The sequence below is a fragment of the Hyphopichia burtonii genome (genome assembly GCF_001661395.1).
Source record: "Hyphopichia burtonii NRRL Y-1933 unplaced genomic scaffold HYPBUscaffold_1, whole genome shotgun sequence".
In the NCBI taxonomy this organism is placed as follows: domain Eukaryota; kingdom Fungi; phylum Ascomycota; class Pichiomycetes; order Serinales; family Debaryomycetaceae; genus Hyphopichia; species Hyphopichia burtonii.
In genome coordinates, this window is record NW_017963728.1 from 1,606,786 (window position 1) to 1,621,165 (window position 14,380).

Here is a 14,380-nt window from a genome sequence, read left to right on the forward strand (position 1 = left end):
ATACTGATAAAATCATCCCTGAGCATAATACACTCCCTAATGAAGATAAGGCTGAAGCCACTGAAACCGAAGGCGAAGAGACTGAATCAGACACTGAAAAGGAAAAATCTGCCGGCTCTTTACCTCGAATGCCAGGTACTTATGATGTATTTGCTTTACAAAAACAATCCACCAATGATCTCATCGATATTAAACCTCCTAAAGATAAACAGGAAGAAATCGAATCTATTGCCAATTCCACGGTTGAATCAACCGATTTAACTGATAATACTAAAGATGATGATGATGACGATGATGACGCTCCAAGAATTGAAACCCCCGATTTAAAAGGTCCAATTGATGATTTGGATTCTGATCAATATCAAAATTATAAATCTTTACTTGATCCTGGTAAACCTTCGATGTCAATACCTAAACCTCCTCAAGACTTAAAATTAGAATCTTTGCTTAATTCAAATGAAAGTAAAACTAGTATAGTAGAAGAGGATGACGCTTCAATCAATCATTCGAAATCATTAGATAAAATCCCAACTACCGATGATAATATTGATCATGAAACCAAATCTAGCTCAAAAACAAAATTAACTGGTTTAGGTATTAATGACCCAAATGATAAAAGAATATCAATTTCTTCAAATAGCTCATCATCAATTAAACGAAAGAATCAACCAAGTTTTAGAAATTCCACTACATCTCCTTCAATTCGTAATACATCTTCCCAATCTGTTTTAAGAAGTCCTCCTTTACCACCCTCTAAAAATGCGTCAGGTAATCAAGCTAATACCACTCCTGTCTTACAACAACCTCAAAGTTTTAGAACTCCAAGTACAAGTGGAGGATCGTCTTCAAGAAATGGCTCTCAAGGTTTCATTCCACCACAATCCCCAAGAGACCCAACTACTCCACATACTCCTTCACCCAAATTGAATGGATTGTCTACTAAAAAGAGGAAAAGTGGTGGTAGTAATCGTGTAAGAGGTGTTTTTTCATCAATGTTTAACAAAAAAAATTCATCTTCCAATATCAATGGGGGTACTAACTCAGCTAATGGTGGTAGTTCACCAGAATTAAATATGAAAATTAGTACGCCGTTTAATGCTACTCATGTTGCTCATGTTGGTGTAGATGATAATGGTTCTTATACCGGTTTACCAATAGAATGGGAAAGATTATTGAGTGCCAGTGGTATTTCAAGAAAGGAACAACAACAACACCCTCAAGCTGTTATGGACATCGTTGCATTTTATCAAGATACTCATGAAAATCCTGATGACGTTGCTTTTAAGAAATTTACTGGTGGTCCAACCACAATCCGTAACAGTTCCAATAATATTAGTTCAACCACCGATAGTTCCAATGCTAGTAGTGGATCTTTAAACCAATCTAGTCCTCCAGCTACTCCAATTAGTGAAAATTATAATTACTTGGACGGTAATATTGATTCAACTCCTCAAACATCTAATCTTGAAAAAACTCCCCAACAATCATTTCAATCTCAACCAAGGACTCCTACTGCTACTTCTAGTATTAGTGCTAATGCCAATCAAGGTAATCAATTTATACCAAGTAGGCCAGCACCAAAACCACCTTCCACTCCAGCACCAAAACCAGTTCAGCCTCAAACTCAACCAGCTCAAGCTAATCAACCTCCCGCACAACAATTATCTACCAAGACAAGTGGTGAATCATCTAGTAATAATACCCCAACTTCTCCACTGCTGAGTAAGAAGAGTTTTATGGGAAGATCCTTTTCTTCTAAATCAATCAAATCTTTAAGAAATGCATCAAGAAAGTTATCTGATAGTCATTTCCATAGCTCATCATCATCACCAGTACCACCAATTACTCAACAACAACAACAATTACAACAACAACACCAATTACAACAACAACAACAACAGTTACAACAACAAAAACAAAGATCTTCACTCACTTCTAATAAGATACCAAAATCCAAATCACATAATCAACAATTATCTAAACAAGTTCAATTAGAACCAAAAGGATCAAGTACAGCACCAACCCAAGCGACATCGCGATTTTCTAGTAGTAATACCAATTCACCAATGGAACCATTAAGAGAAGATCAGCAATTGCAATCACACCGTCCACCGCCACCACCACCACAACTGAGTAAACCAACACCACAACAGGCGTTGGATCAAATCACTGGAGGTAGTGGTAAGCATGCTCAAGCACCAACGGAGAAAGTTAGCAGAACCAATTCACTGAAACAGTATCAAAACAATCAAGCACATAATCAACAACAACAACCGGTCAGAGATGCTAAGAAGGCTGCAATGTTATCCCAAAAGAAGAGAGAAGATAAGAATCGTAAGAACCAACAAATATTGAATAAATTACAATCGATATGTTCGGAAGGAAACCCTAAGGACAAATATAAAGATTTAGTTAAAATTGGACAAGGTGCTAGTGGAGGTGTTTATATAGCACATGAAGTTGCACAAGATAAATTGATTAATACTGTTGCCGTTAAGCAAATGAATTTGGATCAACAACCTAAAAAGGAATTAATTATTAATGAGATTTTAGTTATGAAAGGAAGTAAACATCCAAACATTGTTAATTTTATTGATTCTTATCTATTAAAGGGAGACTTATGGGTGATTATGGAATACATGGAAGGAGGATCCTTAACTGAAATTGTCACTCATAGTGTGATGACTGAAGGACAAATTGGTGCAGTTTGTAGAGAAACTTTGAAAGGATTAAAATTCTTACATTCCAAAGGGGTTATTCATCGAGATATCAAAAGTGATAATATTTTATTAAATATCGATGGTAATATCAAGATGACTGATTTTGGATTTTGTGCCCAAATTAATGAAATCAACTTGAAAAGAACTACCATGGTTGGTACTCCCTACTGGATGGCTCCTGAAGTTGTTTCTCGTAAAGAGTATGGTCCAAAAGTTGATATTTGGTCTTTAGGTATTATGATTATTGAAATGATTGAAGGGGAACCTCCTTATCTTAACGAAACTCCATTGAGGGCTCTTTATTTAATTGCTACTAATGGTACTCCTAAATTAAAAGAACCAGAAGCTTTAAGTTATGATATCCGTAAATTTTTATCCTGGTGTTTACAAGTTGATTTTAATAAAAGAGGTAATGCTGATCAGTTACTAAGTGACAAATTCATTATGGAAAGTGATGATGTTGCCAGTTTAAGTCCTCTAGTTAAAATTGCCAGAATGAAAAAAAATGAAGATGAATAATTCTTCGATGCTACTATTTTCCACTCCTACTTTATTTTTTGTTTCTCGAGATGTTTTATTTACTTTAATTACTTTTAAGTTACTTTTTTCCAACCTGACAAAGTGACTGCTTTTTTTCTTTTTCTTACTTTTTAATGTATATTCTTACCTATATAATTGCCGTTATCTCATCTCGTGACCCTGCCAATTGGGTGGCTTGTAACTAAACCCGTCGTGTACCAGTGTCTGAGACACTGGTAAACATCGGAACATCCTCTGCCCTGGACAAAGCAGAAAGAATCCGATGGAATATTCCGTTGGTTCATTGAAATTTCGTCTAACGTTCTCCCAGTGTTCGTTCCAGAGAATTCTGTCTCATCTTCTACAAATGCAAGGTGAACTAACCTTACAGCAATAGATTTGGGCACAACTAGCAAATATAACTTATTATAGCAAGTTAACTACTATTGTGAGACTATTCCTAATGACTGGTTATATCATACCCACACGTTTCCACCTCCCGGTCACCACAGTGCCCACTCCATCACTGGCCATGGCTTCCTTGGTGGGCTGTAGTCAACGCAGACAAGCTAGTTATTGCAGTAATGCTAGTAACTATAGCCATTGTAGGAAGGTGGTTTGATTAAAGTTGTAAGACATGGTGCGGCCACGCCCAGCATCAGTTTTTGTGTGTGTGGGGATCATTTATTTCTTGCTACTACTTAACCTACCCACACAGCATCCCCTAAAATATATAAATTAGGCCAATTCCAGGGAGAATCTGTAGATTGGAAAGTTTTTGCTTATAATAGTTATCTACTTACATACTTAGCAATACACCATGAGTAACGAATCAGCTGTTGAAGATAAGAGTCCTCAATTTCAATCATATTTGAATAATGATGGGATTGATGAATTAACGCCAATGACCAGAAAACATCGTGTTTCTTCGTTATCGCTTTCTGATTTGAATCAGTGGCAAAATGGGTTGACCAAGTTATCATCATCTACTTCATTGAATAAACAAAAACTGGGATCTAACTTGAATTTGAAAAAAGTTGATTCCTTAGCAAAATTATCTAGAAATTCTTCTATTATTAGAAGAAAGAAGAAGACGGTTATTGATCATAAGAGAGTTGCTTCTTATGCTTTTTGTTTTGATATCGATGGGGTGATATTACGTGGTCCAAACGTTATTCCGGAAGCAATCGAAGCCATGAAGCTATTGAATGGTGAAAATAAGTATAATATCACTGTTCCTTCGATTTTTGTTACTAACGGTGGAGGGAAACCCGAATCGGCTCGTTCCAAGTTATTGTCTGAACAATTGAATACCACCATTACTCCAGAACAAATCATTCAAGGTCATACTCCCATGAAGGATCTTGTGGGGGTTTATAAGAATGTTTTGGTTGTTGGTGGGGTTGGTAATGTTTGCCGTAATGTTGCTGAATCTTATGGTTTCCAAAATGTTTATACTCCCTTGGACGTCATGAAGTGGAACCCTGCTGTTTCTCCATATCATGATTTAACTGAAGAAGAAGAAACCTGTACTAAAGACGTTGATTTCTCCAAGATTTCTATTGATGCCGTTTTAGTCTTTGCCGATCTGAGAAATTGGGCTGCTGATCAACAAATCATCTTGGAATTGTTATTATCTAAAAATGGGGTTATGGGTACTGTTTCTGAATCTTTTGATGAAGGTCCTCAAATCTATTTTGCCCATTCTGATTTTATTTGGGCAACTAATTATAAATTATCAAGATACGGTATGGGTGCTTTACAAGTTTCTATTGCCGCTTTATATAGAGAGCACACTGGTAAAGAATTAAAGGTTAACCGTTTTGGTAAACCTCAACAAGGTACTTTTAAATTTGCTAATAAAGTTTTAACCAAATGGAGACAAGGGGTTCTTGATGAACATTTGAAAAAATTATCAATTAATGATCCAAACGCTTCTCAAGCTGATATCTTAATTAATGACGAAGGTGAAGAAATTATTAATCAAGCTAAATTAGAATCGGGTGACTATGAATCCGAAGAAGAAGAAGATGCTGGTGATGCTGTTGGTAAAGTTGGGGAATTAACCAAAAAGGAACAAATCACTTTACAGTTACCTCCTGCTTCTACCGTTTACTTCGTTGGTGATACTCCAGAGTCGGATATTCGTTTTGCCAATTCTCATGACGATTCTTGGTTTTCCATCTTGGTCAAAACTGGGGTTTACCAAGCTGGTACCGAACCAAAATATAAACCAAAACACTTGTGTGACAACGTCTTGCAAGCTGTTGAATTTGCCATTGAACGTGAACACGAAAAAGAATTGCAAGAATGGAATGAAACCGCTGAAGATGATGATAAAGGCTCTAAAGTTAACTTTGCCGACTTTGTTATGACTCCAAGTGAAAAGCAACAAGAAAAGAAGGAAACTAAGAACGTCGAAGATCACGAAGCAGTGGAAGTTCCAGTCTTGTTGAATGAGCAAATTGATAAAATCAAGAATGTGGAGGTTGATAAAAAAAATTAAACATTTAGTAACTTAATAGAGATATAAATATATATAAAACTTTCTAGTGTGGAACATTTTCCTTGTAAGAAAACCCAAACACCAGATCATCAGATAAAACATCAACAAAAAAAAAAATGAAACATAAACAACAAAGTATTTACACAGCAAGCTCACCATGGCATACCAGAGTAAACTAGAAAAGCTCAATTATGACTTGCTGATCCTTCTGGCGCGGTCCGCATTTGAAAGCAGTCCAGTTGCCACGCTTGATGTGTCTGCTGATAAAAGCGGCCGAGTGAGCTCTACCAACCCAAAGAATATTGATGAGGAAACTCGATACTATAAACAATATTTGAATAAACTCAAGTTTATCTATCTTGAACAAGAAACCAGAGATAAATTCTTACGCCAGTTATTACTTGATGAAAATGATTTCGCTAATCCAATAGACCAGACTAAGAACTTACTCGAACAAAATGAATCATCAAAAGCACAATTGAAATCTTTGAAAAATAACGTGTATACCGACGTCGACAAATTATACGCTCTATCACTGGAAGTGGTGGAAATAAACAGTCAATATCAAAGTAGACTAGATGAAGTTAACCGCTTCATCAAGGAAACCGAGTCGATGAATGAACAAGTTGATAATCTCGTGAAAGAAATCGAAAGTAACGAAGATCACGCGGTTTTATTGAATGTTCCCAAAGCCATCGACTTCCAAATAACAGACATGAACGAAATCATCGACTTGGGCCGTGAACAGTTATCAGAAACCGTGAAGAATTGGGAAGTTCTACAAAATGAACTTCAACAAAAATTCAGCTTGCACCAAGAGAAACTCGAATCAATTCAATCTCTACAGAGGTCTCTAGTCAGTTTGGAAAATAAGAAATCGGATCAGTTGCAAAATGGCACTAATCCCGCCGATGAAACCAATGAATTGCAACTAAAGGGACAATTCATTAAACAACTTAACCATCTATTGAGGTTCTTCATTGACCAAGGTGACCAAGTCGATATAATCAAAGCTGGTGATAACTACCAAATGACTTTGGCTTCCAACAACAAAGTAGTTGTCTCACCTGAACTAAGTGTTGTAAAAGTGACGAATGATTCTGACTCATGCCTGCAATTGGTCAAAGAAGTAAACCAAGCCGAAAACGATTCATTACGATTGTTAAAACTATCTCAATTGTTACAAGCCTTATGAAATGATTCCTTCTATCCAATTCCAACCTCCCCGATCATGAATTTACTTCTTTAATGTATTATAGTTTTTTGCATCAAATGCTTTGCTTTCATTTCTTCTGTAAATGCTCTTTTTTTTCCAACAATTGTAGAGTAGACACCAACTACTCAGCCCCAGGCATCGACTCCGTCGCTCGACTACAAAGCGTTGTCAATAGACTGTTGTTGGGTGGGTGTTTCTTGAGCCTTGACTAATTTTTCAGTTTATAAACTCGAGTTTATCACCGTGGGTTTTACCTTTTTTTCTGCTATCAAAAAAAAAAATAAAATAAAATAAAAAAAAAAAACAGAATTCTCACGCCTAGCAGCACCTAAGGATAAATTTATTAGTTTATTGGGGTATCTTCCATCTTAGGTTAAACTACTCGATAACCAATTTTGCAACATTACATGAACTAGACTTGAACCAGATAAGTTTTACGTTTGACAGTGAATTTGTTGCTGTTTAATTGCAAAATAGCATATCCCCTTCAATTGCTGCCCTAAAACAATCCGAAGCTGCCCGCTTGCAATTATTATCGACATGTCACGCCAAACCCAATCTAGAAAGCTGGATAGCTTTAAAAACAGAAGACGGAGTGCTTCCTCTCCAGTGCAGGCTAGCTTAAATCGATTTTCTAGTCAGAATTTTGCTGGAACAAGCGCCAATTTGAGTCGCCAGAGCGATAGTGATGAGGTTTCCCCTTTGTTAAGTGATCGGTTTTTAAGGTCCCATCATGGGTCAATTGCCCAGCCACATCATTTGAATGATATAAGGCTAGATAGAAATCATAACGAACTTTTCGATAACGGTGAAAATGAAGAAGAAACACAATCAAAGTATGATTTAGTATCTTACTTTTCAATAAGTCCCAACTTTTCAAGAAGCCGATTCTGGTGGTTTGTATCTCTAGGCTTTTTAGCTATCCTTACTCTACACCTATCCTTTTTACCAAGAACTTCTATGAGTAGGGATTTTAGAAGATGGCATGGTCTTCGTTTGACTAAAGCCGATATTAAACGGAGTTATCTCGTGTTTAGTGGTTTACATAGTATAACTAATGGTAAAGACCGGGTTAATGAAGAACAAATATCTGACTGGCTAACTAATTTCACTGCTATTAACAATCAAAGCCCAACAAATTTGCTAACAAATGATAACATCGACCTAATTTCCTTCGTCGAGGATAACTTTAATAAGTTTGGTGTGGAAACACAAGCATTTAGTTACGATATGCCTCATCTTCAAAAACCTTTGGGCTCATCTTTGAGTCTTTTGAATAGCGCTGATCAGTCGATTTTATATAATGCTAAACTCTTCGAACATAAATCTTCAACTCCGGCCTATAATGTGTTTGGTTTCAATGGAAGTGTCACTGGAATTTATATCTTCGTGAACGAAGCAACTACAAAAGATTTTCAATTACTTTTGAAAAATAGAATCAATCCCGCTTCGAAACTTGTCATTGCAAAGACTTCCAAGATCTTGTCCGTGGCGGAACAAGTTCAAATTTCTCAAGAGTATGGCGCTTCAGGCTTTATTGTTTACCAAGATGTCTCCTCTTACAATAAACAAGAATTAAAATCTTTGCAATCAGCTTTATCGAGATATTCAGTGGCTTTTCAACCCATAAGTCATGCTAATAATCTTACCCTTCCCAAAATTCCATCTATCCCTATTTCTTATAAAGCCATTAAACCAGTATTGGATTCGCTTAGTCCATCTTCGAGCAAAGACTTTGAAAATTGGGATCATTACCCAGTGACTGAAGACTCTACTCTTGAGCTTTACTTGAATACTATATTTTCTAAAGAAAAGCCTAGAAAAATCACCAATATTGTTGGTTCCATAAAAGGAGTTTTAAATGATGGTGATGTTGTAATAGGTGCTTCCAGAGATAGTATGACTTCCTCTGACCCTTTGAGTAATCATGCAATTTTATTTGAAATAATGAGAGGCTTTCAAAAATTAGTGCAGTTGGGTTGGAAACCTCTTAGAAATATACGTTTCATTTCTTGGGATGGATCTCATAGTGGACTCTTGGGTTCACAATTGAGTTCCAACGACACTGATGTCTTTAGTACGAGGAAGCCAATACTTTGTTATGTCAATATAGATGATGCTGCTGTCACTGGAAGTAAACTTAAAGTTGATTCGAATCCTTTGTTCAATGAGTTATTAGTAAAAACAGCTAAGTACATACCATTTCCTAAATTTTCCACTCATTATAAAACTTTACCCAAAGATGATTCAGATGGTAATGACGACGATGATGATGACGAAGAAAAATATTCCACATTACATAACTACTGGTGGAAACAAGATAAACTATTTATTAATAATAAACTTGGATATCAACTTAGAGAATCTGATGCCATAGTGTTTCAGAACCATATGAGTGCACCCATAATCAATATCAAGTTCGAAAATGATCCTAAACGTGATTCATCAGCCTATCTTCCCAACTCGAATTATTATTCTTATGACTGGCTAACAAAGCAGGAAATTGATGATGATATGTTGTTGCATGGACTGTTGGTGAGATACATTGGATTAATGATAATTTCTTTAAGTGAACATGAAATTGTCGATATCAAGTCACATAGCTATTTTGATACCATAAATCAATACTTCAAGAGCCTTCTATTGGACCACAACGAAACATTTTCAAAATGGAGTGAAAAGAACGTCTCTACTTATTTAATAAATAAGTATAGTATTTATAACGATATTAGAGATCAGGATGAATTCGATGAAAATAATCCGATTAAATTCAATGATGTCATTCATGCTTTTCAAATACTTTTGAATAACTTATTTGATCAATCAAAGGTTTTTGATGATTACTTATCCTCTGTACAAGACTCCTTGATTGAGGATTACGCTTGGTATAAATATTTGAAGAAAGTTCATATTTACGCCAAATTCAAAGTAGCAAACTATAAAATTCTCCATTTTGAAAAGGAATTCTTACTTAAGTCGAAAGATTATACTTACTTGTTTGGTGACACTGCCAAAGGCAGTGGTGATCAAGTAGATCCAATCAAATCCAAGACACTTCCTTTATTTGATAAACCTGAAGAACTTTGGTTTAATCATATTTTCTATGGATTACCAGAATTTACTCCTGACAAGGACCTGGCATATCTTGCCAGCCGTGGTCAGCTCAGCGTTTTCCCGTATCTACAACAAGCTATTTTGAAGCCTGACTATGAACAGACTGTCAAATGGTTGGTTGTTACTTATGATAAATTGAAGAATCTTCACCGTAAGATTGCATGATAATGTTTACCTTCCTCTATTTAACTGAAATTTTATACCCTTTATATTTATATACCCTGACCATAGGTTTGATTTGTTTTATTCAACTAGTGTAGTAAGATCCTATCTAGAATTGGGTGTATGTTTTCGCAATAATTCAAAAATGAAGGATCATTTTTTACACCCATTTTCAGAAGAATGCCACTTCTACTTCAAGGCTAACCCAAAGGTTCCAACATATTTGCGTAATATGTCTGCTTTATCTCCATACGTTCCAGGACAACTTTCCATGATCAATAACCCTGAGAATCATGGTCTCAGCACAGTGTGGTTATTGGCAACTTTAGGCTCTAAATCGCATAAGAAACTACTCAGACGTGATTTAACTTTCATTTCAATTCCTAAAACTTGTAATGTTGTCTTTGATTCAAAGAGTTGTTTGACTCTCAGAACCACATCTAACTTGATGTATGGTATCTCCTTGCTTTATAAACAGCAAATTGACTGCTTGTTTGGTGATGTTACCACGATCAATAGCCGCCTACAAAGAAGCATACGTACCAGCGATATGACCTACAACAGACAATTGAAGGCGTTTATTGGAAAGGGTGGAAGTTCAATATTCTCACTGGTTGATGCTGGAGACGGTTTGCAGCAAATATTGTCTGATGACAAGGGGTTTCTTATCGAAGAAGAATTTGCACTTGGATTTGATGATTTGGAACTTTTGCATAAGCGAAATGATGTCAAATATCAAAGAATGGTAGAGTTGCAAATTATTGATAAGAGGAACAATCAAACACTAGATTATGTTTCGACATTCATGGATTCTGAAACCCGGCAAATGACCCAAAATTACGATCCAACTGCAGACTTGGATAACTTCTTTGGTATTGGTAGTGAAAACAGTTTTGATTCGATCGGTTATCCAGAGAATGCTCAAGAATTGGATTTTGGTATCAGTGACGACAATCGTAGGGCTGAAGCGAAAAACGCTGCTGATGATGATGATGATAATATCGAATTAGACTTCACCTTGGCAGATCTCGAAGATGTTGATCCTGATATTTTAGATTTTGCCGAAGGTCCCCTTCTTGAAGACCCTCATTTCACCACCACTGACTTAGATAATTTTAGTATAAACAACGTTGAACCCAAAGGTAAAAACTCCGTCCAGCAATCCTTCAAAAGAAGGAGAATTGAATACGACGAAGTGATTCGATTCAGTTCTGGGGAAATGAAGGGTTTTTCTCAGCATTATGAAGAGCAAATGACACAGTTAAAGCAAATGAAGAAGGAAGTCAGCAATTTGAAAGAACTAATCACTGAGCAGAGTGCATTTAATCCGCCATTCCTAAATCTCATTTACCGGAATGTATTTGGATATCAGGCTACTAAGGGAATTCCGGAAAATAGATTACCCTATAGGAGATTTGGTTTTCATGAGAAAGGGGAAAAAAATAAGTTGATTGATAATGACGAACCGGTTGAATTTGGTAGAAACCAAGCAGCTAGAGAGAATTATATTGAAGAGAGAATTAGGCAAAGCTCACCGATTGAAGAATTACTAGAAGACGAAATACGTGGTGCGGATATAGCTGTTGATTTAGATCCAGTGCAAGCAAATGATTTCGTTCATGAAGGAGATAATCTGTATCGATTTGAGGAAGAAAGCATTGATTATACCCCGGGCGCAAATCATCACCTAACCCAAAAGGTTGAGGTTGGTGAATTGAACAAAGGATTGACTAATTTCGTGCAGTACATGATCAAACGGAGTGAGGAATTTGCAACTACGATCAGCGAAGAAGAAATTCTGAACAAAAGGCTCAAGATACCCAGAGTCATTCAAGATAATTTTTTGGAGAATGATGAGGGTAACTACCATAAAATCAGAATGAGTGATCTCATACCTGCGAAATCAGTTCATGTCAATCGGGGTAAAGCAAGTTTAGCATTTGTATCGGTGTTGGAATTGGCTACTAGGGATTTTATGGTAATTGAAACGGATCAGGATGACCCAGTGAATTTATTAAAAGGTGACCATATTAGTTTGTGTTACCGTTATTAGAGGTTGCAATATTGGTTTTTGCCGTACCCTTTGTGTTATGAACCAAGGAAGTGAAATTTACGACGCCTACCGGGGCCTCAACATGAATTGAGGACTGGGCTTAATACGAGGATGAATGCCGGGAGTGAGGGTAGCAGAGAATGCCGAAAGACAAACAAGTCAAAAACGAAAACAAGAAAAGAAAGAAAAAAATAAAAAAACGGGTCAGCCAGCAAATTCATCCATTGAGAAGAGCAAATGGAATTTCAGTCTACAATAAGCCTAATGTCAAACGAACTTCAATTAAAAAAGGTTAAAAATGAAAACAGGAAAAAATTATTAATGGGCAAATTAATTGAGAAAAGAAGTACATAATACAGATAGGAGAGAATGTATAATCAAAAGATCGCCAGGACTTATCGAAAGTCCGGGTACTAGTATAATATTTAGAAGCAGACGACTTATTTTGCTTCGAGAACGCCATTTGCTTCATCGTGTTTAGCAAATTCTTCTTGAGCACCTTCCAATTCTTCTGGGTTTGGTTCTTCTTCATCGTATTCTGATTGATGTAAAGATAAAGTTGGTTTAACGGCGGCACCATCCAAGGTCCAACCGGCCAAAGCGTTTTCGGCATCAATGATAATTTGTTTAGAGGCATCGTAACCATCATAAGCAGGTCTAGTTTCACCAGGAGTGACAGCGGTGTCATCTAATAATTCCAAAAGAGCTTTACCGTAACCAGCAATTAAAGCGTATTTTTCAGCCAATTCTCTAGTAGCATCAAATTGATAATTAAAGGCAGCCTTCAATTGTTCTCTAGTGATATTAGATAATTGAGCTTCGGCAACTAAGGATTCAGCTTCGGCTCTTACCAATTCTTGTTCCAAGACAGAAATTTTTGGAGATTGAGGGTCTTTATATTTCAAATGAGCAATTTCGTCGGTAATTTTTTGCTTACGGTCTCTTGAAGGTTGAACAGAAGCTTCAATGTTTCTAATTGTTTTCAAAGTGATTCTGTATTGGTCATATTTGTCGATATATTGATCTTCCAATTCAGCAATTTCATAAATTAAAACCCCCAATTTATCGGTAACATCAGAAACATCATCGTCATTTTCTTCCCCCCATAATGACAATTGTTTAGCAACATCACGACGTTCCCTGGCAGTTAACTCGATGGCTCTCATAACATTTTTTTCAATTTTGATGTACTGAGCCAACTTTCTCAGTAACTCTGGTCCAGTGGCCCCGGCAAACCCTTTTCTAAATGAAGAAGCAATTCCTTTGGAACCGAAAAAACGATTCTTGGTTGAGGAAGTTGGTGGTGGTGGGGATTGCAATTGAGAAGCAGTTGGTGCTTTAGATGATCTCAATGAATAAGTTCTGTGCATTTTGAAGTTTTCGTCCAGTTGATATGGTCGTTACTACAAATATTTGCTTCTAATTTCGGGCCATTTCACCCCTTTATATATCTTTTCCCTTCCTGGCCCTTTGTTTTTCTTTACTCTTTTTTGCGTGGAACGAAGACAAAAGAAAAAACTAAACAAATAAAAGCGAAATTGAGCAATGGAAAGGCGGGCCCCTACAACTGCTTCCTCCTACTCCCAATTGACCATCCCAACCAGGCCAATGACCGAAAACCTCCTTCCATTGACCGAAGGGTGCACCGTTAACTGAACATTGTCTACAAATTGTCCACGGGACAATGTTGAGAAAATAGCATGGTGCAAGACACAAAATGTAAGAGAAGCTGCCAAAGGCGGAAATTAGACTAAACCTGGCCAGTGCTTGCTACGTGCTGGTCATACATTCCTACCCACTGGACCCGGTCCAATTCGTGCTTCGCTCTGGGCCTACTCCGTGCGGGCTGATGGCCACTTGAAATTGATGCTCATCCCATGTCAAACCTGGAGTTAAATCCAGGGTTTGTGGTGTCTCGAGTCAGTCAAAAGTGAAAAACTGTGACGGGCCAATGACGTAATTGTTTAATTGAGGAGGGGCAGAAACACACACACCCGTACATTCATTTAGTAAACATCCGTGCATTCATTTAGTAAACGCCCGTACACATCAGTTATTATTGGTAAGTACGCGTAACTTATCACTAGTGA

General features: G+C 36.8%; 5 protein-coding genes across 5 annotated transcripts; 4 read left to right on the forward strand and 1 right to left on the reverse strand.

The window, feature by feature from the left end:
* Positions 1-2,066: 2,066 nt before the first annotated feature.
* CST20 (mitogen-activated protein kinase kinase kinase kinase) lies at positions 2,067-3,239 on the forward strand (the record flags this gene model as incomplete). The annotated part of the gene is made up of 1 exon (XM_020218246.1): positions 2,067-3,239. One exon carries the CDS (start codon positions 2,067-2,069, stop codon positions 3,237-3,239), a length of 1,173 nt encoding a protein of 390 aa, XP_020079083.1.
* Positions 3,240-4,059: 820 nt separating this feature from the next.
* On the forward strand, positions 4,060-5,745 carry HYPBUDRAFT_103507 (uncharacterized protein; the record flags this gene model as incomplete). Its single annotated transcript, XM_020218271.1, has 1 exon — positions 4,060-5,745. The coding sequence occupies one exon, from the start codon at positions 4,060-4,062 to the stop codon at positions 5,743-5,745; it is 1,686 nt and encodes a 561-aa protein (XP_020079084.1).
* A 157-nt stretch (positions 5,746-5,902) lies between these two features.
* On the forward strand, positions 5,903-10,240 carry HYPBUDRAFT_100976 (uncharacterized protein; the record flags this gene model as incomplete). The annotated part of the gene is made up of 2 exons (XM_020218088.1): positions 5,903-6,246; positions 7,744-10,240. The coding sequence occupies 2 exons, from the start codon at positions 5,903-5,905 to the stop codon at positions 10,238-10,240; spliced, it is 2,841 nt and encodes a 946-aa protein (XP_020079085.1).
* A 142-nt stretch (positions 10,241-10,382) lies between these two features.
* On the forward strand, positions 10,383-12,290 carry HYPBUDRAFT_146400 (uncharacterized protein; the record flags this gene model as incomplete). The annotated part of the gene is made up of 1 exon (XM_020219965.1): positions 10,383-12,290. The coding sequence occupies one exon, from the start codon at positions 10,383-10,385 to the stop codon at positions 12,288-12,290; it is 1,908 nt and encodes a 635-aa protein (XP_020079086.1).
* Positions 12,291-12,730: 440 nt separating this feature from the next.
* Positions 12,731-13,660, reverse strand: PIL1 (lipid-binding protein; the record flags this gene model as incomplete). Its single annotated transcript, XM_020223388.1, has 1 exon — positions 12,731-13,660. The coding sequence occupies one exon, from the start codon at positions 13,658-13,660 to the stop codon at positions 12,731-12,733; it is 930 nt and encodes a 309-aa protein (XP_020079087.1).
* Positions 13,661-14,380: the final 720 nt, after the last annotated feature.